Source organism: Microcaecilia unicolor, chromosome 8, assembly GCF_901765095.1.
Source record: "Microcaecilia unicolor chromosome 8, aMicUni1.1, whole genome shotgun sequence".
Classification (NCBI taxonomy): Eukaryota; Metazoa; Chordata; class Amphibia; order Gymnophiona; family Siphonopidae; genus Microcaecilia; species Microcaecilia unicolor.
Window position 1 is genome coordinate 153927521 of NC_044038.1, and position 23647 is coordinate 153951167.

The 23647-nt window shown below is 43.2% G+C and overlaps 1 protein-coding gene across 3 annotated transcripts in view; it reads right to left on the reverse strand.

The window, feature by feature from the left end:
- The window catches only part of CAMK2A (calcium/calmodulin dependent protein kinase II alpha), a 238611-nt gene that overhangs the window by 19520 nt on the left and 195444 nt on the right, over positions 1 to 23647 (reverse strand). For 2 of the 3 annotated variants that reach the window (XM_030212236.1, XM_030212234.1), the window contains exons 12-15: positions 16434 to 16476; positions 8404 to 8444; positions 6622 to 6654; positions 2677 to 2725 (exon numbers count right to left, since the gene is read on the reverse strand). In XM_030212236.1, coding sequence (XP_030068096.1) covers positions 2677 to 2725; positions 6622 to 6654; positions 8404 to 8444; positions 16434 to 16476 — 166 coding nt within the window. The remainder of the gene's footprint in view (positions 1 to 2676; positions 2726 to 6621; positions 6655 to 8403; positions 8445 to 16433; positions 16477 to 23647) is intronic. The other variant, XM_030212235.1, reaches the window with a different exon arrangement.

The following is a 23647-nucleotide window of genomic DNA, read 5'->3' on the forward strand; positions in this document are numbered from 1 at the left end:
TTATCAATGTCAATACTAGAGGAGCAGCTTAGTGGCTAGAGCAGTGGAGTAAGAAGGGGGGAAAGCCAGGGTTCAAATCCTGCTGATATGCCTTGAAACCTTGGGTAGGTTACTTCACTCTCTGCTGAATCTATAACTTGCTGTGAGATAGCATTTAACATTTTTTCTTCATTAAAAATAGTTAATGCAGCAAATTATTTTCAATGGATTTCTCTGTATTCCCAAATAGCATTTTTAAAAGCCAAAAAAATGCAGGGTCATTTATTTGGGCTGCCAAAATCAAAGGGAGAAGTGCAGTAAAGTGGGTGAAGAAACTGTGTACACGAAAAAAGAGCAAGGCCTGAGGATGATCATATCTGATGATTTCAAGATGACCAAACAGGTAGAAAAAGCAATAGAAAATGCCAGAAGCATGCTTGGATGCACTGTCACTAAGCTGAAATGGCCGTATCAACTATGTGGGTAGGATGGGAGCCAGGAGTGGCCCAGGAAGGGAAGGGGCAGGAAGGGGCTTCTGTCTCTCATTTAGGATGGGATGTGTTTGTGGTGTGTCCCACTTTCAGGTGCAGTTATGTAAGTTTTGCAATATGGGGGTATTTTGGTTTTGAACCAGTAGCCTGGAGAGCTGCAGGATTAAATTTGTGCTCTGGAAGCTATTGAAGAGGGTTATACTGCAAGGATGTCACTGAATAAAAGCAGCTCTTCCCTTCTAGTTTTCCAGATGGTACACTGATGTCAGCCTTTAATTGCATGGGTATATTACTACTTTTTCAAGAAAAACCTGCAAATCTCTTGTGAATTGTTTCCGAGTCATATGTTCCCTGTATTGAAGCATTATTTATTCTTAAGCTTTTTCAGGTGGCTGTTCATCCCTCCTTTCTATCCAACTTTTTCAAGCCAGAACCTCTCCACTTACAACTTGGCCTTGGAATTTGTGTGTTTATGAACATGCTACAAACCTTAATCTGTTGTCCCCATCCCAGCTGTAAAATGTTATACCCTTTCATAGATCTTATAGCAGGAGCTAGCACCACCGTCAACAGAACTGGTACCAGGGAGAAATCAACAGAGGTTGACTGGAACACCCTGCCTGAGCAATTGCCATCCGCATGGAGGTACCTAAAGCAATATTCTAAGCATCTTTGAGGAGATGTTATTCCAAGATCATCTAATCCAGCTCCACTAGATCATCTCAAGTTGACAAGACAAGGGTAGGTCTTGTAGAAAACTGGGTGTCTATGAAGGCCATGTGGAAGAACTGAGGAACAACAGATTTGAAACACAATGGAAGCCCCTCTACTTGCGATGAAAGTTTTTTATGAATGTTCTCAAGGAATCCTCTGAGTTGACAAGTCATAGATCCACAAAACCCATCATTCTGATTCACTACATCTGCTCTGACATAGAACAGTGAATTTCAATTTGAAATAAAAACAACGTGCTCTATATTATCACATTAATGCATTTTAACAATTGCTTAATTCACTAGGCTTCCTAGTAGGAGTGTGCAGGCAGAAAATGTTTGTTTCGCCGTAGCCCAGATGTTTCCTGTACAAAGCTATATAACTTGGATACCTAATTTTGATCACCCTATTCATCACTGATTCTGCAATCTTAACCAGAACACTTTACCTCTCTGTGCTTAACCCCTCTGCATTTCTGAAAAAAGGGTTCTTCTAGCACTAAAATCTAGCAAGATACTTTACACAGTGGCAGCATTAAATCAAGGAAGTAGATACTGACAAATGAGAAGAACCAAGTTAGCTCATATTTTGGGAAGTGGTCTGTGTCAGTTCTATCTGAGAAGCATTCTCTAGCTTTGTTGTGCCCAAATTCTCCAAAATCTTTCATCCCAATTTACTTACGACCATGAATGTGTGTCGCAGAGACAAGTTTTCTCTAACAAGGGGTTTCTTCCTATCTTGAGCACAAATTTTTGAAATGAAGGTTGAGATCAGTAGATTCTATCCTTCCATTTTCTGAAAGGCGTTAGCTTCATATTAGAAGTGGAGAACTAGTAATAAAGATATGGTTGGCCTCAATAATGTATGAGTAATATCGGCAGGAGTTTATTTAACTTTATATAAAGATTTGCCATGCTTTCGAAAGCTTGTCAAAAATGTATTAAGTTAGTCCAATAAAAAGGAATCAACTTATTTTTCTCTCTTTTATTTCTATTTAAGCTGACATGTAATATCTGGCAAAAAGAAGAATAGACGAGGTTTCATCAACTGCCATGTTAACTTTAAAATTCTGATTTTGGAAGTACTTCCCTTTTGAACATCTTAACAAATAATGTTTTCAAATCTGGATACATCAAATAACTTGGTATTAAAAAAAAAAAAAAAAAAGAATAATTTTATAAAACCTCAATTCCAAGAGGAATGGAGAGGACTGGAAAAAAAAAAGTGGGAAGTGTCAATACAATCCCATTATTTAGGGCCCTGTTTACTAAGCAGCGTTGTAGACGTGTTAACATTTTTAACGTGCATTAACCATGTACGTGCGTTAACCATGTACATGTCTACAATATCCCCACAGGTGCCTACACGGTTAGCGCGTGCGCTAAAAACACTAATGCACCTTAGTAAACAGGACCCCTTAGTGTGAAACATGGAGGCTTGTGAAAGATAAGATACTGTAGATTTCATTCTATCTTCAGTCTTTGCCTCCTACCTTTAGTGTCCTCATCCTCAATAGTGGTGTTTGTACTCTCTGAGGATTCCTGAGCAAACAATAGAGGGGAAATGAAAAGTAAGAGGTTTCCGAGGCCTGGTCAAGAAGTTCCCACCCCTTGAAAACAGTCTTTCTCTTCTCTCTACATAGCACCTAAAGACCTACAACACCCCTGTCTTCTCACTGTGCCCAACATTCACAATCCTTCTCTCCCATTTTTCTCACAGCATCCAAAAGCCACATCTTTTTCTTTCATTTTTCTCACAGTTCCCAAAGTCCACGTCTCCTTTTCTATTCTTCTCATGACATCCATTAACATGACATTTTTGCCCCAGACTTATGACAGCATCCATTATCCACAAAATGGGCATGTCTGTAATCTGCCGCCCAATGTTTTGTGCCGAATACATGCATAGGTTATAGAATACTGTCACTTATACGTGTCATTGGCACCAATAAATGGCACTTACTGGCATTTGTGCGCGTAAGTGCTAAGTGCTATTCTATAAGGTACATGCCACATTGCTCAGCATAAAACTGCATGGGAGGTGTATACCTGGGCTGAGCATGGATGGGTCATGGGTATTTCACCACATGACATGCACAACTTCTAGAATACTATCAGTTGCACACATTGCATGGTGCACGTAGAAGCACCAACTTACACCACCAGTTGATCTGCTGTAAGTTGGCACTCCTAAGTTTCAGCACATCAAAAGTCTTTATGCTAGTATTTTATAATGGCTTAGGTGTACCCTGAAGCCTTCATAGAATTGGCATTAAGTGCCCCATTGTGGCACCTAAATTGAGGCACCATGTTATAAAATAAACCCCAAATCTCCTCTTCCAGCCTCCTCACTGTGCCCAGTATCCACAATACTGCTCTCCTAATCTCATGGCATCAAATATCGAAAACCATCCTCTCCCAATCTTTCCACAACATCCAGTATCAAGAGCCCTCCACTCTCGATCTTCTTACAGCACCCAATATCCACACATCTCATCTTCCAACCTTCTCACACTATCCAATATCCAGAACTCTCTTTTCTCAATCATCTTTGAAAATCCAGTATCCACAACAGTCCTCTCTCATTCTTCACATGATACTCAATATCCACAATACCCAATATTCACACATCTCCTTCACACATCTCCTTTTCCGGTCTTCTCATGGAATCCAACATCCACAACATTCCTCTCCTGAACTTTTCATATCACTCAATACTGACAACCTTCCTCTCCCAATCTTCTCATAGTATCCACAACTCTCCTGTCTCAATCATCTCACACTATCCTATATCAATTCCTCTATGATTTTTCTCAATGCAGTCCATATCAACAGTTTTCTTTTACTATTCTTCTAGAACCCAATATACACAATGCTCCTCTCTCATTCTCACAGCGTTCAATATACATAACTCTCCTCTCCCAGGCTTCTCACATCACTTAATATCTACAGTATTCCTCTCCCAATTGCATTATTGCACTCAATATCCACAGCTTTCCTCTGCCATTTAATATAACATCTACAAATTTTCTATTGTAGTGTCATATAAATCTTGCAGGACATCCAAAATTGCAACCTTCTTTCCCGATATTTATACCAGCCCAAATATCTACAATCTTTATCTCTACCACCTCCCTCTCCCACATCCCACAGATGCCATCCTATCTGCAATACCTCTCTCATTCAACTCACAGAATCCCAACATCCATAGTCCTCCCTTCTCATGTATTTTTTTAGGACTTTCATTACCCCTCCCTCCAACTTTCTGCTCCTCTCTTTCTTTTCACATTTCTCTCACAGGATCCCTTATCCCACTACAATCTTCTGCTTTTTAATCCACAGCACCCTGGCACCCCGAGTCTCTCTTTCCTGAATTTGTCATTACCCTGCCTTTTAATCATTGTCGTCACAGCACTCCCAAATTTGGTATCCTTTTCTCAATGTTTGTCAGAGCTTTTTCATTAGAAAGCAAAGTGGAAAATTAAGCATTGTATATTCTGTGTTTGAAAGAATTTAAATTGCAAGTGTTTTTCTATATGTGTATTATATTCTCTTTTTAATTAAAAAAAACAAAAGCTTCAGTGGCACTGGCCATCTTAATCAGACTGTGAAATGTGCATCTGCACCACTAGGGGCCACTATACACCTAAGTACAGGAGATCCTGGCACAGCTGTCTTGTGATCCACTTCAGGAGTCAAGGTTGGAATGAGTTGGTGATTGGGTGATGTGTCCTCAGCACCATTTATCACACATCTTGTTTGTTACTTTTCGTTGTGTCTTGGTGGCAAGTCCTGAGATCACAGGACTGAACCCTGTGCTGGTTTCCCGTTGCGCCCGCTGCATGTGCTCGAACCGCTGCTCTGTTAACATCACAAACACCAACATAGGCAGAGTTGCCACATTCCTCTCCGAGCCCCTCTGCATCCTGTGCTTTAATCTAAACCCAAAGGGGGGGCAACTTTTATTCTCTAAAGCTCAGAAAAATAGGTATGATTTCTAACTTAATGTTTCCCCCATTTAGGTACAGATTATATCATGAGCAGTTGCGACCCAGGGGGACATAGCCAGAATCCATTTTTGGTGGGCACAGAAGTCCAGTTCAGGTCATTCTTGTCTTGATTCAAAATTATAAAAGATGATGCAAAGCCCCTAATAATACTAATAATAGATTGATAATGGAATGCAGTGTAGCCCAATCTATACAAACAGGGGTCTCCCTTTAGCTCACTTCAAATTAATTGGGAGGGAGGGGGATGCCATTCAGGCTTTGTGGCATTTTCCAAATGGAAGAAAGATTAAAGTCCTGGATTCATGGATTTCTCCAATTGGGAAAATAGTATTAGTGCATCTGATTCTCTATATTTCTAACAAATAAGTTGGGAACTTTTGTTATAATGGGGTTTGTTTGTTTTTTAAATATACAGCAAATTATGTATGAAAATCCCTCTGGAACCAGGATTGCCGTTTGTTATACTGCAACCATGGTTTTTGTAGGATTGGCCTAGTCTCTTTTATATATTGTAATTCGCACTGATCCAGAAATGGTTTGTAGCGGAATATACATTTTATTGTATTATATTGTTTATACAAAAGGTCTGCTGTCTATTTGCTGAATTACATTTGAATATTGGACAACCTGAGGGCTAGGAAAGTGGAGCAACTTTCCTTAAGTAATACAGAATTAAACCTTGTGTCAGTGACAGAATTCAGAAGAGCCAACTCTTTTCTCACTGTTCTGTATTTTAATTTCTGAAAAGGACAGGTACAAATCAAGGTAAGGTATACACAAAAAGTATGAGTTTATCTTGTTGGGCAGACTGGATGGACCATGCAGGTCTTTTTCTGCCGTCATCTACTATGTTACTATGTTACTGTCAAAGGGTCATGGATTTGGTATACCATCTTTCTGTGGTAGCATTTAAAACATGTAGGTGCATCTTTTTGTCCCTAGTGGCCTGACAATCTTAAGCTTTGTAGTTCTAGGACAATGGAAAGTGGTTACGTGACTTTCTCAGGGCCACAGGGAGCTATAGTGGAAATTGAACCTGGCTCCTTGAGTTTGCTGCCCACTGCACTAACCAGTGGGCTACTCGCTCCTTGTCATGAATGTCAAATTTCTCCAGCTGCTCCTTTCCATCTCTTTTTTTGTTTTGCTTTGTTTCATTATTTGTTCTTTTCTTAATTTTTTGTTATCTTATTTTTTATGTATGAACATTTTTTTTCATGTGTATATAAAATCAGCTTGATATGCAAAAATAATAATAATTAATGTGTGCAAAAAATGTATGCACATAAACTAAATGAATGAAGAAGTGAAATGAGTATCCTAAAGGAAAACAGGGAACTCAGAACTGGACTTCTGTGTCAGCCTGAACTAGATTCTGATTATGGCCTGGACCCAGCAGGACTGGCTCTGAAGAACACAAAAAACACTCACCATTAACTGGACACTGGAACTGGACTTCCTTTTCTGGAAAAACAAGGAGAACAGATAGGAAAGGAGAGTGAGAGAGGGAGCGAGCAGCAGAAGAGTGAGAGGCAGCAAGCAAAAGAGAGAAAGAGAGGCAGCATGCTGTACACCCAAACAGAGACATACAGTGCAAAGAAAAAAAAAGAATGATACAGAAGCAAAGGAAGCAAGAAATAGACAAAGCAAGCAACAGAAAACAAAGCAAAAGAAACAGCTTGCATGCACTAGAGAGAGAGAGAAACAGGAAGTGACTTGGAGAGAAAAAGAAGCAGAAAATAAAGGCAGCCAAAAGGTGGGTCACAATGCAAAGAGAGCAACAGGGAGAACCATTAAGGAGCAGAGACAGATAAGAAGTAGTGGAGAAAGATACAAGCAGTAACCAACTGAAAGAGGGACAAAGCCAGAGACAGGTAATAAAAAAAGGGCAGGGCAGGTGAGGTAAGTGAGCAGTGGAGAGACCAAAACAATCAACAGAAGAGGCCCAAAGACAAAGACAAGACTTATCGGAGATAGACAGAACTGCAGAGAACAATATAGCGGGGGCGGCAGTCACTTGTAGCAGTGTGGGGAAGAGAATCGGGGATGAAGAGACAGGGACAGTAAGAGGCACTGGCACTAACAGATGACAAGCAGGAAAGATTGACAGAAACCAGCAGAGAAACAGAAGCAATGAGCCATAATGAAGGCGGCAACATGAGAGACAAATAGAGTAAACAAGATAGGGAACATAGAAATGTCAAGTTGAAGAGATGAAGACAGAGTGGAGTATAGTGAGCAAGACAGTGATGAGGAGGAAGCAGGTTAGAGACTGCCACAGAGAGAAATATAAAATAAAATAGAAGAGAGATAGGGAGGGAGGGAAAGCAGCTGAGAGAAGTGAGCAACAGAGAGAGAGAGTGCAAGCAGTGGAGTGAAAGGTGAGTGATAAGTGGAAAGTGGTGTAAGAGGTGAGTAGCACAGAATGATAAGTGGACAGTGTTCTGAGAAACATGAGTGATAAGCAGGTAGTGGTGTGAAAGATACATAGAAAACAGTGAGAAGTGAGCAACTTCAAACTATTAGTCATAGTGCAAACAGTGGTGATGTGAAAGGTGAATAGCATGGAGTAACGGTGCAAGAGGTAAAGTGGGTGTTGAATAGCAGAGAATGATAAGAGGTATGAGAGGTGAATTGCATGGAATAATTCTGTGAATGGTGAAGTGGAAGGAGAGGAGCACAGTAGGTGCAATGACCATGACAAGTGACCAGCACGGAATGGGAGTGTGAGCAGTGCAGTGAGAGGCGACTGGCACGGAGTGAGATTGTGAGCAGTGGAGTGAGCATGGCAGCGGGCGCGTAGCACACAGGAAGCGAAGGCTCCCACGCAACCTCTCAGCTTCCTGGCAGTAGATAGCTGTACAGTGAGAAATAAAACTCAGACTACCTAGCAGATTTCCACTCTTCTGCCCAGTTGCCATCAATGTTGACACTCATCGATTCTGCACAAAGATGAACAGGGATGCCAGTTTGGTGTCGTCACGTCAGAGTACGGAACCCCTGCTCAGCTGAGATTGTGCATGCTGTGGTACCGTGATTAACGGCACAAGAAATTGGTTGGCTATGCCTCGTACACACACGTAGAGATATTTATGCCCACCCATGCCTAAAAAACAGCTGCTATTTCTTTGAGTAATGACTGCTGCACTCAAGCCCTGAACATCAGAACATCCCATAACTCTATCAGCTCACAACCAGTGAGTAGTAACTTACCTTCACACCATCACTCTTCTTGTTGCTGCCGCTCTTTCCTCCTGGAGAGAGAAGGTACAGGGTTAGCAGCATCATGCTGGGTACCAAAAACCACAGGAGGAGCATCAGCATCTTGATTGCAAGGCGTGGGAAGAGAGCACGGGTAGGCTGGCATCACACAGACACTGGTGAACTGACCTCCCCCCCCCCCTTATTGCTTCTTCCACAAGCGAGCACAATGCGACTTGCTCAGAATTAATTCTATGATTGTTGGGACCGAGCTCCTGCAGTCACAAATTGTTTTTAAAGTCTTTTCCCCTTTGCTTCTCTCTCTGTATGCTGTGTATTTAAATTACACACAACAGTGAATGAAGTTCTGGTTAAGAGAAGCAGTTGCTGTGTAGAGCAATAAACAAGTTCAGCGTGAAAGTATGAGACCCACCCTAGTTTCAGTGATCCAAGTGGGAATCAGTGGAAAGCTGAAAACATTATCTTTGCTTTAGCAAACCCTTCTTGCTACTGACTGAGCTAAGGGAATTGTCCAAGGAGTGTACCATAGCCTGAAATAGAAGGCATGAAAGTCAGTCTGGGCCTCAGATCCTTCCTGGCTCCCCTCCCCCCCCCCCCCCCCCCCCCTTCATTGGAGTTTTTGGCTGTTAATCCTACACATTTAAATATGTATGTGGCATAGTGAAACATCTCGCTCCTCTCTCTAATTTTAGTCCCAAGCTCATACAGTCAGGCGCTGAGACGTTCCAGCCAGACAGCTGCAGACCCCTGTTTCAGCAGTGTGGGAAATCTAAGCCCTCAGCTCTCCTCCCACTTGCCACCACTGTTTCCTAACTTCCCACGAACAATAAAGTCAGGCATAATCCTACCCATCTCTACTTTCCCTATAACACATATCATGAGAGGTCTAACTATCCTTTCTTTCCTGTGTGATCATTGTCCTAATTCCCCCTCATCATCACAGGCCTATCATCCCAGCTTCCACCCCTTCACGTCACCCCAATTACCCTCTCCTCACATATCACCCTATCTCCATCTCACATATTATCCTAACTACTACCTGCTCTAGAATCAGTACCATATCAGCTCTTCACATATCAGACGTATCCTGATCAAACCATCCTTATCCACTTTCCCTAGGTATAAGCTCTACTGAAGCCATACTACCTTTCATGGGAGATCTCTATATAAAATTATAAATAATACATACCTTAATGCGTGTGTGTATGTGTGTGTATATATATATATATATATATATATATATATATATATATATATATATATATATAATTTTTTTTATTTGAATACAAGGAACATTATATCACAAAGATAACAGTGAGGGGAATGGCAGTTTTTAAATACCAGTTAGATACAAATTTTCAGAGCAAGTCATCTTCCAGTTTACTGTCATGGTGTTCGGACTACCAAGCTACCTTCTGTATGTCCATCAATTCTCAAATGACGTGCCAAGGTATTATGTGTATGCAAGGACGCACACACACGTGTGTATTTGGAACTGAGCGATGTGAGTCTCTTTCAGTCCTGACTGGGCAGGTGGAGGGCGAGGCAGTTTTTCCACATGTCACCTACAGTAACTGTCCCTTATTGTACTACCTAAAGTTTCAGTTCATTTCTGTGCTGCTTCCAGATTTGTTGTTGTTGTTGTGGTGGTAGTAGTGGTTATTTTTTATTTTCCAAATATTATAAGTTGCCTCTCCACGGAAGCCAACATTACTCTGGGCCTCAGTTGTGAGGGCAGCACAGAAAAGTTTTAAGATATTCCCTGCTGCAGGAATAGCTAGTGAGCAGCCGGAAAGTTCTCTGTGGTGTTTCCATGAGACCATCAAGTACACATTCTCTTCCTGTACACAAGAATATTAAAAAAAAAAAAGAAAGAAAAAAAAAAAAAAAGCACCATGATCCTTTGGCCAGTAATTGACATGTGAACACTTGGAATTGAGTGGTGCCATCTTGATCATCCTTACATAAACACACACCCCTCATGTAGACTACATGAAGGTGAAGATGGGTCACTTTGTAGAAAGAGATATGGCTTTTAAACTCCTTTCTGCTATATTGTATGCTTGCTAATTGTTTTTGCAGAGGGAATTTGGGATTCTAAATTCCAGAGTTCAGTCAATGCTATAGATGGCCTCTCCCAGGTCCAGACTGATGGTCCCTCTGTAAGGCTCTCTGAAAACCAGCTGTTTCGCCAGCTGTGTAATGCACACAATCTATTTCTAACCTATTAGGCTGTTGTAACTCAGGTCCCTTTTTTAAACAGTGCTGTGTCTACATCTGATATATTCCATCTCCTTTTCTTATAACATTTGCTCTGGTATAAGGACGCCTACCTCTGTATAATATATACACTCACTTTCTCTATGGCTGCTGACCCCAAGTTTCATCTGTAATTTGACTCTGCTATAAGGCTGCTGTGCCCGGGCTCCCTTCCTGTAATAACACTCTCTCTTTGGTATGCTTGAATTCTTGTTCTCTTTCTTACAGAAAGCTGCAATGACATATGTCAAGACCTGTAAGTGCTCTTCAAGGCTGTTCTGTGCTACAATCTGATTGCTTAGCAGAGCCGTTTTGCTGGCATTATACCTGGGTTGCAATGGCCAAGTAAAAGGGAGAGCACGTGTATATATATCACTGACTTTTCAAATCAAAAATCAACGCAAAATGTTATACCTGTTTCAGAAACATTAGTATCGGGGATATGCATTAGTTTGAAACGACATAGGATATGCGAACAACATTTCCCGTGTTGTTTCAAGTCATTGGCCAACAAAAACAAGCAGAACAAAACAGGAAATTTTGTGGGTTTTTTGTGTGTGCTATCAATAGTGCACACTCTCGTGAAAGAGTGCACACTCTTCACAAATAGTGCACACACTTTCTGAAAGTGTGAACACTAGGGGCAGACTGACAGTGGTCTGGGCCCCAGGCCTGTAAGAGTCATGGGCCCCTAACCACTTATCAAAAGTGATTAAACTAGATGGGGGTTATGGGAGAGTGGGCCCCCTATTGCTATGGACCCTTGGGCACTGCCCTATTGTCCCAATGGTCAGTCTGCCCCTGGTGAACAATCTTAATGATATTGCTCCTGTGATGATATCATGACCCCTCCCCCCCATGAAGAAAACAAATGATACCACAAGAAAATTTTGGGGCCATACACCCCTAATTAGAATAGCCTAAGTCAGGCTTAGTCTATATGGGATTTTATAAGCAAGTCGAGAGTGTGTAGAGCAACGATTCACATGGTCAGACAGGCACTTATACAATTGCTTCAGTATATGTATACATAAAAGTAGATGGTCATAAAATGTAGGGAATAATTTTATAAGGCAGGGCCTAGTTTTACGCATGAACAATGGAGGCAATTCTATAAAGTGGTGCCTCAGTTTAGGTACGCCAATGCCATGTGCTTAGCTCCAATCCTGTAAACAGCACACCCTCTTACATCATGTCAATAGCAGGCGTAAGTTGGCGCACATAGGTACATAGCATGTAAAGTACATGTGTAACTGGGAGACACACCCCTGGCACTCATGCTCCATTCATGTGTATGCCCCCTTGCAGTTAGGCACTGTGGAACTTAGGCTCCACCTTATAGAATAACACCTAGTGCACGTGGGTGCCTAAGTGCCATTTTATGGTGCCTTTGATGCGTGCAAATGCTGCCTCACCACTTTATAGAATTGCCCTTCTCATATATGTAAATCAGTGGCATAGCCATGGGCGGGCACAGGCCCACCCACTTTGGACTCAGGTCCACCCAGCAGTGGCACAACAGCAATGTGGTTGGAGAGGATCCCCAATCCCCGCCAGCTGAAGAATCTCAGCATTTCTCCCCCCAGGAGATTGGGGTGGTGGTGGGGGGTCATGTTACACCAGTCCCCTCACCACCAGTACCATTAATCCTTTAGGTCTTCGCTGGCAGCAAGCAGCAATAGATTCCCTCTGCTTGCATTCCCTCTGACACAACTTCCTGTTTATAGGACCAGGAAGTTACATCAGAAGGAAGGCTCAGAGCAGGTGTGAGGAAGGGGAATGAGTTGCTGCTCAGTGAAGTCCTAAAGGATTAAAGGTACCGAGGAGGGGGTGTCAGGGAAGTGGAGTAAAGCAAAGGGGTGGCCACTGGGCTCCAGGTCTGCCCAAAATTGGGTGTCTCGCTACGCCCCTGGGGTAAATGTTGGTGTTTTAGTCATTCATCTGCTTAAATGGCAACATATGTTTGTTAATGACTTCATAAATTACCAGCTTTCATCATTTGCATGACACCTATTTTCACAGTGAGTGTGCACATGGGCAGAGCGTGAGTGGTGCAAGCCTGTGGATTGTAGAATACTATAATTTACATGTGTGTTCTTGCAAAATGTAGGTGGGATCATTTACACCAGCTATAGGAGTGTTGTAAGTGTGTAAGCAAACATGTCTTAAATGAAGACACATGTTTGGCCACTTATGATAGTATTTTATAAAAAAAAGTAGGCTTGAAATAGGTGCAGCCTTACACAAAGCATCAGGCCATAAAATTACTCTCATGGAGGGTATAATTGTATTACAGGGCGCCTACTATTTAAGACACCTGATTCAAGCCTATTCTATAAAGAAAAGTAGGCATCTACTTTTCTTTATAAAACCCTAGTGTGCCTGGCCGAAAACATACCTTGATTTAAGGTGTGAACACATAGATGTTAGCAAGAACACACGTAAATTGTAATATTTTTAAATGTACACACATAAACCCATTCATGCACATAGCCACCGTCAAAGCACACACCATGTGAACACATTACGATACTGATATTTAAGCATCTTGCTAGTGCCCTAAACCAGGCAACATGTCATAGAGTTACCCCCCATGATAAGAAGATGCCTACATATCCAGAACACTAGCTCTTTCACATACACTTACTACTAGCAATACACCTAAGAGTTATTCTGTAAGGGCACCCACAAGTGGCTATACCCCTGCATTCTATATAGAGTGACGTAAGTTGCATGTGCAAATTCGGTCATAGTCCAGATTTGCGTATGCAACTTAATTAGTTAACAAGCCAATCAGCGCTGATAATTGCCACTAATTATTGACACTAATTGGCATTAATTAAAATTTATGTGCGGAACCGTCTAAGCATTTTCTATAACATGATGTGTGTAAATTCTGTCGCATAGTTGAAAAGGGGCATGGCCATCTGTGTAGAATGGGTGGGTCATGGGCATTTGTAAAATCTATGTGTGTTGTTATAGAATATACTCGGTCCGTGCCAAATTTAAGGGTTGGCATTTATACCAAGGCTTATTTGGCGTAACTGCCCATGACTAAATTCAATCACACAGAAGGACACTTGGCATAATCTACAATCCCTGCAGAAATGTAGTCATATTCTATAAAGTGTGCCTAAATGTAGGCGTGCTTTTTACAATATGCCATATTTTTTCAGCACCAAATTTTCAGGTGCCATATATAGAATCTAGTCCATAGCGTGTAAATGCAAGACGGCATATACATGGGTACAGCATGGAAGAGAAATGGGTGAGGCTCCACCTTACATAAGTAATTTACAGAATACAGGTCTATGGCTGGTGTAACTGTTAGGTGTGCAAATGAGAGTTTACACTCGTATTCTGTAACAGAATCTGGGCACCCAGATGCTGTTATAGACTAGGCTCTCACCAAGTGTATTGCACACCACATTTTGGTGCACCTAACACCTTTCTGGTATACATTTAGGTGCACCAATGCGGGTTCACGCTAGTATTTTGTAGTGGAATCTGGGTGCCCAGATGTCTTATAGAACAGGCGCTCCCAACACAGCATTGAGGCACCTACAAGGGGGCACCCAATTATAGCATTGCCCCCATACCACCAGATTCTATAAATGGTGCCCAGATTTGCGTGCCCAATTTTTCACATGCTCCCAAGATGCGTGCACAAATTAAATAACGTGCTCTGAACCATCAATAATTGGTGCTAATAACCAATTACTGAGGTTAATTGGCACCGATTAAAATGTGTGCAATCTGGCTGTGCACTATTCTATAAAGCAGGGTGTCTAACTCCCATTGCATGTATCTGAAAAGGGGCAAGAGGTGTCATTTGCAAGAGTACTTATAGAATAGGGGGTTAGCACAGCCAACTTGGGTACCAGCATTTACACCAGGTTTCAGCAGGCATTAAGTCTGGTGCCTAAAATTTTTTGCATGGGAATTGGTGCTAAATGAGATTCTATAGAGGACATGCGCTTTTTAAAGAATCACACTTAGCGCTGATCCTTTCTGGCACCCATTGTTGAGTGCGATTTATAAAATTTCCTCCATAGTGTCTACATTTTTGCAATATAAGTGTAGAGGTTCCTAGGGAGCAGAGAATGGACAGAGTGGGAATGGGTTTGGCACTTATGTGTTTATCTTATAAAATAAAACTGCACTGGCTTCCATCCAAAGAACGTATTGCTTTCAAAATCTGCACCCTGGTTCATAAAATCATCTACGGCGAAGCCCCAGGATACATGACAGACCTCATAGACCTACCAACCAGAAACACATCCGGATCAACACGAACATATCTAAACCTCCACTACCCAAGCTGCACAGGACTCAAATACAAATCAACTTATGCATCCAGTTTTTCCTACATAAGCACACAACTGTGGAACACATTGCCAAAGGCCGTGAAAACAACTTATGACCACATAAACTTCTGGAAATCACTAAAAACTAACCTGTTCAAAAAGGCATACCCTGCCGATCCAACTTAAATGCCTGAACTCTGCAACACAACGAAACCAGAGCACGTAATGGTCATAACATAACTCTTCCGCTCTACGATTCCCTAATATGTCTGTTCCACATGAACCTTATCCTACCACAACATCTCTTTGTATTTGTTCACACCGGAGTCTGCGAAAGCCTCTCCGGTACTATGTAAGTCACATTGAGCCTGCAAATAGGTGGGAAAATGTAGGATACAAATGTAACAAATAAATAAATATTTGTTTATGCTTATTGAGATTTACTATACCACCTCTCATGGTGGGCACCTTGCAGCAGGTGCAACTGTGTTTTAGCTTTCTGGGATACTGTTTTACAGGCGCATACATTGCCCTTATAAAACTGGTGAAAAACATACACCTATGCGCTGCCCCTACCTAGACACCCTGTTACAAAATTACCCTCCATGTACAGTGCAGCCAGTTTTGACAAGTAACTCACCCATGTTAATTCCCTTTTGAAACTTAGCAGCCGCCAAGCACCTGAGCCCACACCACCTGTATACCATACACCTACCATGTGTGCAGTCAATCAAACTGGGGGACAAGAGTGCATGCAGTTTTGAAAATTGAATGGATGTGCTCCATTTTACTTCCCTAGCCTAAATATTCACCCCATGAACACCTCTTTCTAACTCAGTTAAAGGTATGTGAACTGTGGAATCTAGTACACACTTTTCTTCATGCACTGACGAGCAATTTTCAGACAGGCCTAGTAATTTGGGTAAATCCATGCTGGTAACTGGAATTACATGACCAGCTACCTCATGCGCCAAAACATCTAAAACAAGTTGTGACAGGCAAGCAAAACACTCCTAATAGTGTCATCACATGAATGGTTTATTCAAATTATTCCAAATAATGAAAGGTGGCATTGTACCGTGATGGAGAGGCATGTACCTATTGAGGCATGCACGATGTCCATTGAACTGGAAAGAAATCTTGCTTATGGAGGAGGAAGCTCACCACAACTCCATTAACCGTCCTGAAGAAGGATGGACGTCACTCTAGCAGCTCACCAGCGACACGTTGGACTGGTTGAGGGCTGCCAAAGTCAGAAGCTGACTGCTCATAACCATACACAAGAAGAACCAGAACACCTTCTGAGAACCTCCGGAACAAGGACGTTTTATGACATCAGACCAAGATGCAACACTCTAGAAGAGGGGCGGTGCATCTCAGGATTTGGAATCCTAAATAGAAAAAGGGCAGGAGTGGAGTGAAGTGTACTAGGACCAAGTATATTGGAATACCTACCCGAGAAATTGCGGGTAGCCAGCATCGTGGTAAGAATAGCCCCCTAAATCAAGGTGAGACAAAAAAAATATCACAGGTATTATATTATCGTCATGCAGCTGTTCATGGCAACATCAAAACTACAGTGTAGAAAACAATATTCTGTTAGAGGCATTGATACTATTTATTTATTAGGATTTATTTACCACCTTTTTGAAGGAATTCACTCAGGGCAATGTACAGCAAGAATAAGTCAAACAATACAATAGATAATTACAGCAGTAAAAATATTCAAATAACAATACAAGGTATGGTACAGTATGATGCATTACAACGTCAACACTAGTCCATAAGCTTGATTTTGCATAGGGCATCTAGGTGGACGTCGAATGTCCAAGCTGAGATATTCACAATTCCCTGTCTTTTTTACAAAAGGCACACTGAAAGCAAAGTCTTTTGTAAAATACATGTAGGGCAGCAGGCAAACACAGCAGGAGCAAGCATTTTAGAGTAATACATGCATACAAAAAGGGTGGTATCACTCAGTGCTTTATAAGTATGAAGATGGTGATTTTTGTTACCTGCACAAGTAAGTAGCAGCATCTGCATGTATAAATGCTGTATTCTACAAAATTCCACATATAAGAGTAGCTAATTAAGGAACTAAAAGCTATTTTCTACAGGGTCAAGATTGAAACAGATTTGACCAGCAAGGGAGACTCTTGCCTGGATCAATTGTGTTGCCCAGTTGCAGCACTCTCCGGTTAATGCCAGGGTGATTCAGGAGCGGAGTCAGACCAGACCCAGCAGTTATCCAGGCCCCGTCCATATTCAGATAGCTGGCCTAACTTGCTTGGATAGTTATCTGGGTACAGGTGCTGAGTATCAGCCATCACCTGGATAACTTCTGGTAGCCGGACAGGACCTGGATATTCAGTGCCAGTGCCTAGATTTTGGTCCAGCACTGAATAGCCAGATCAAATTCAGCCTGTGGCAGTCAGTGTCTTAAAGATTGCTGACCACTGCCAGCTGAATATCAGGCCCTCCATTTTATAGGACATTCTAAAAACCAGAGAGTTAGGCAGAATTGCTCCCCTCAATCACTCTTCTAAATCCTGGCTGAAATGAGCAGTTGTTGTCACTCAGAGAAGGTGATAAGGAATTTTTTTTTAATGTATACATGTGTTCCCATGCAAAATCAAGAATGCATGTATTTTTTATTTTTTAGACTGCCCAAACCACACCTAGAACATGCCCTTCCTTAGAATCTATTTTCCTGCTGCATCAAGTCATGCACAAATCAGCATTGTCAAACTGATATTTGCATATGCATGCTATTTACACATAAAAATACTGCTATTTACATGTGTAGATACCACACAATCATTCTAAAATGGCCTCCAATGTGTGATCTGTAATTAGGTTTGACAAATCAAAAATATTTTTCATTACTGAAATCTGTCAAATGTTTACTGACAATAGAAGTTTGTTGTGGACACATATCACTATCAGAGAAACACAGTGGAGATGTCCAAAAAGCTAGGTTGAAGAGAAAACCTGGTTGTCTAAAACAATATCCTTTATTAAAATAAACACATGTACATTTAGCATGCATATATTAGAGTTCAAGTTTCTAAACATTCAACATTGGGAGTTGGCTAGACAGCTGGAGCTAGAGGTAGCAAAAATTGCATGTTTATGGTTGAGAATGATATGCATAATCTGGAATGCGCTCCCTGAAAGGCTTTGCCTAATAGAAGACTATCTCTACTTTAGGAAGTAGGTGAAAACCTAGCTCTTCAACTAGGCCTTTAATGGAAGAAGTAAATGACACCGGCTGCACATGCTTGAGCAAGACGTGTTTATCCACTCTTACATAGTAACATATTAACATACTACTACTACTTAACACTTCTAAAGCGCTACTAGGGTTACGCAGCACTGTACAGTTTAACAAAGAAGGCCAGTCCCTGCTCAAAGGAGCTTACAATCTAATGGACAAAATGTGCAGAGAATCAAATTGGGGCAGTCTAGAGTTTTCCTGAATAGAGGTAGAATGGTTAGGTGCCGAAGGCGACATTGAAGAGGTGGGCTTTGAGCAAGGATTTGAAGACGGGCAGGGAGGGTGCTTGGCGTATGGGCTCAGGAAGTTTATTCCAAGCATAGGGAGAGGCGAGGAAAGGGCGGAGCCTGGAATTGGCGGTGGTGGAGAAGGGTACAGAGAGGAGGGATTTGTCCTGTGAGCGGAGGTTTCGGGTAGGAGTGTAGGGGGCGATGAGTGCATTTGTAGGTTAGTAGGAGAAGCTTGAACTGAATGTGGTACCTGATCGGAAGCCAGTGAAGTGACTTGAGGAGAGGGGTGATATGAGTATATCGGTTTAGACGGAAGATAAGACGTGCAGCAGAGTTCTGAACGGATTGAAGGGGGGATAGATGGCTAAGTGGGAGGCCAGTGAGGAGTAGGTTGCAGTAGTCAAGGCGAGAGGTGATGAGAGCGTGGACGAGAGTTCGGGTGGTGTGCTCAGAGAGGAAAGGGCGAATTTTGCTGATGTTATAAAGAAAGAAGCGACAAGTCTTGGCTATCTGCTGGATATGCGCAGAGAAGGAGAGGGAGGAGTCGAAGATGACTCCGAGGTTGCGGGCAGATGAGACGGGGAGGATGAGGGTGCCATCAACTGAGATAGAGAGTGGGGGGAGAGGAGAAGTGGGTTTGGGTGGAAAGACAATAAGCTCTGTCTTAGTCATGTTCAGTTTCAGGTGGCGGTTGGACATCCAAGCAGCAATGTCGGACAAGCAGGCCGAAACTTTGGCCTGGGTTTCCGCAGTGATGTCTGGTGTGGACAGATAAAGCTGGGTGTCGTCAGCATAGAGATGATATTGGAAACCATGAGATGAGATCAGCGAGCCCAAGGAAGAGGTGTAGATTGAAAAAAGAAGGGGTCCAAGGACAGATCCCTGAGGAACTCCAACAGAGAGCGGGATGGGGGTGGAGGAAGATCCATGAGAATGTACTTTGAAGGTACGGTGGGAGAGATAAGAGGAGAACCAGGAGAGGACAGAGCCCTGGGACCCAAATGAGGACAGTGCGGCAAGAAGTAGATTAAGATTGACAGTGTCAAAAGCAGATAAAGACCTGTATGGTCCATCTAGTCTGCCCAATGATAAATTCATTTTAATTGGTATGTGATACTTTATATATATCTAACTATATAAATGAGAGGTGACCGACTCACCTACAAATGCCCAGTAGAGAGCAGCTGTTCTGTGTATGCGCGGCACGTCACAGGTCTCTCCTGACATCAGCAGATCATAACCAAAACACCTACTACTACTACTTATCATTTCTAAAGCACTATACTAAACATATGCAGTGCTGTACAGCGACCCTCCTCTCCCCTGCCCCCCCTCCGGCCACCCATGTCCAGCGTCTCTCCTCTCTCCCCTGCCCCCCTCCAGCCACCCATGTCCAGCAACTCTCCTCTCTCCCTGCCCCCACTCCAGTCACCCAGGTGGGGATCTTTCCTGCCTGCCCTGAAGAATTCGCTGGACAACCTGGGTGGTTGGAGGGGGGGGCAGGGGAGAGAGGAGAGTCGCTGGACATGGGTGGCTGGAGGGGGGGCAGGGGGACAGGAGGGTCGCTGGACATGGGTGACTGGAGGGGGGCAGGGGAGAGAGGAGGGTCGCTGGACATGGGCGACTGGAGGGGGGCAGGGGAGAGAGGAGGGTCGCTGGACATGGGTGGCTGGAGGGGGGGGCAGGGGAGAGAGGAGAGTCGCTGGACATGGGTGGCTGGAGGGGGCAGGGGAGAGAGGAGGGTCGCTGGACATGGGTGGCTGGAGGGGGGCAGGGGAGAGAGGAGGGTCGCTGAACATGGGTGGCTGGAGGGAGGGCAGGGGAGAGAGGAGAGTCGCTGGACATGGGCGGCTGGAGGGGGGGCAAGGGAGAGAGGAGGGTCGTAGTATATAAAAGTGTACTGTGGACATCCACTCTCATTTCTTTCTTTGGCTATTTCATTACATTTTTCACAACAAAAATGTTGCCCGTTTAACGGGCTTTACGGCTTATATATATATATATATATATATATATATATATATATATATATATATACACATACCTGAGTTTGATTTGTCCTTGCCATTCTCAGGGCACAGACCGTAGAAGTCTGCCTAGCACTGTTCTTGTACTAAGTTCTGAAGCTAACATCAGAGCCCCTTAAAATTTACACTCCAGCCCACCCTATCAATTCAGTCACGATCAGGGCATAGACCGTAGAAGTCTGCCCAGTATCAGTTTTGCTTCCCAATTACCGGCGTCACCACCTAATCTCCTCTAAGATTCCGTGGATCCATTCCTTCTAAACAGGATTCCTTTGTGTTTATCCCACGCATTTTTGAATTCCATTACCATTTTCATCTCCACCACCTCCCACGGGAGGCTAAGATAATGTTCAAGCACCTTTCTGACCTCATTTGCATCTTTCTTTAAATTAGTCCTTTATTTTCTTACTCCTGTTCTATATAGTCCTTTTTTGCTTACACCCTAAAATGTTTTATTGTGTATTGTGTTGACGTGGAGGGGCATAATCGAACGGGGATGACCATCTCTAAGGGCATCCATCTATAAGGACATTGAGGCGAAGGGGCAGGGAAACCCGTATTATCGTAACAAGATGGATGTCCATCTTTCGTTTCGATAATACGGTCGGGGACGCCCAAATCTCAACATTTAGGTCCCCGGTTTTCGGCGATAATGGAAACCGAGGACGCCCATCTCAAAAACGACCAAATCCAAGGCATTTGGTCATGGGAGGAGCCAGCATTCGTAGTGCACCGGTCCCCTCACATGCCAGGACACCAACCGGGCACCCTAGGGGGCACTGCAGTGGACTTCACAAATTGCTCCCAGGTGCATAGCTCCCTTACCTTGTGTGCTGAGCCACCCAAAACCCACTCCCCACAACTGTACAACACTACCTTAGCCCTTAGGGATGAAGGAGGCACCTAGATATGGGTACAGTGGGTTTGTGGTGGGTTTTGGAGGTCTCACATTTACCACCACAAGTGTAACAGGTAAGGGGGATGCACCTGGGTCCGCCTGCCTGAAGTGCACTGCAGTACCTACTAAAAACTGCTCCAAGGACCTGCATACTGCTGTGATGGAGCTGGGTATGACATTTGAGGCTGGCATAGAGGCTGGAAAAATGTTTTTTTAATATGTTTATTTGGGTGGGAGGGGGTTGGTGACCACTGGGGGAGTAAGAGGAGGTGATCCCCAATTCCCTCCTGTGGTCATCTGGTCAGTTCGGGCACCTTTTCGAGGCTTGGTCATGAAAAAAAAGGGACCAAGTAAAGTCGGCTAAATGCTCGTGAGGGACGCCCTTCTTTATTCCATTATCGGCCGAGGACACCCATCTCTTTACCACGCCCCCATCCCACCTTCGGTACACTGCTGACACGCCCCCTGGAACTTTGGTCGTCCCCACGACAGAAAGCAGTTGAGGATGCCCAAAATCGATTATGCCGATTTGCGCAACCCTGAGAAAAGGACGCCCATCTCCCGATTTGTGTCGGAAGATGGGCGCCCTTCTCTTTCGAAAATGCCCCTGATAGTAATGTAGTGTATTATGTCATGTTGTTTGAATATTTTTACTGCTGTAATTGTCTATTGCTTATGTTTGACTTATTCTTGTTGTACACCACCTTGAGTGAATTCCTTCAAAAAGGCAGTAAATAAAACCTAATAAATAAAAAAATAGTCTCCAGGTCAAGTTCATTCTCAGTCACAACATTCTTCATAAGATTAGTTGGACTCTTGATACAGGTAAACACGGCCCGTGTTGAATCCCAATGCTGATTGTTTGAAACTTGAAATCTAATATATGTATGTTAAATGCACATGTGTTTATTTTAATAAAGGAAATTATTTTAGACAACCAGGTTTCCTCTTCATCCCAGCTTTTTGGTCATCTCCACTGTGTTCCTCCTACAGCAGTAGTTCCCAAACCTGGCTCTGGAGGCACCACAGCCAGTCAGATTTTCAGGATATCCATAATGAATATTCATGAGATAGATTTGCATGCAGTGGAGGCAGTGCATGCTAATCGCTCTCACTGTCCTGTGGTGTAGTTTGTGGAGGTCAGTTCTTCCTTTGTTCATTTCATTGTCACCCTTTTTGTACACAGATGCAGAATCCTTCCTTTATGTACCAAGATGTAGTCCCCAATTTCTGACTTCTGCAGACTCACAGAGCCAGAGCTCATGGCACTGGAGACAGCCCCAACAAACATTTTTACTGGCATGAAATACGTTTTTTGTGTTCATTTTTTTTAACTGACTGCCAGTAAATTTACTGACAGCAAGCCTGCCTGCCTGCCTGCAACGTGTCTTAAAATCTGAGGTCCTGTTATTTTAGGGGAAAAACCTATGTGTGGGTGTCAGTGTGGATGTGTATATATGGGATGAAATGTGTTACTGAACGTTAAGACAAAACCTTAGTCATTATTTCTTGAAGGACATCTCATCATTTTAGCATTGTAATAACCTGTCCACCAGACTTGCCTGAGGCCATCATTATACTGTCTGCTGGGTAAGTTGTTAATAGCCAGTTGCAGAATCTTGTCAATGGTTTATCAAGATAGTTAAAGTATTTCTGATTTTATTCTTCAAATATTACAGTAATTTGATAAGGAATGTGTCAAGTGGCAAAGCATTTGTAAGGGTTAGTCAGAAAGATGATATGTAGAACTGATGGACATTGGTTTGTGTCCACAGCTCTGCATCTGGCCCTTCTAAAATGACTTCCTTTAGGCATAGATTTTGTCCTTTCTCGCTGTCGAAGTACTGCTGTAAATAGCATAACTCCCAGTTTTTGCAATAACAGAAGAATTTGAAGAATCAACACACAGGCAACGCTGTACCAGATGAGACATTCCAAGCACAGATCACTCAGTGGCGTTCCTAGGCTGGCTGACACCCGGGGCGGATCGCCGATGCACCCCCCCCCCCGGGTGCATTTTTACCTGGTGGGGGGGGGGGGGGGGTGCCACGTGCCTGTTGGCTCCGAGTCTGCTCGTTCCCTGGCTGCTGCTCCCTCTGCTCCGGAACAGGAAGTAACCTGTTCCGTGCAGAGGGAGCAGCAGGGAGGGAACGAGCAGACTCGGAGCCAACAGGCGCGTGGCACCCCCCCAGCGATATGCACCCGGGGCGGACCACCCCCACTGCCCCCCTTGGTAC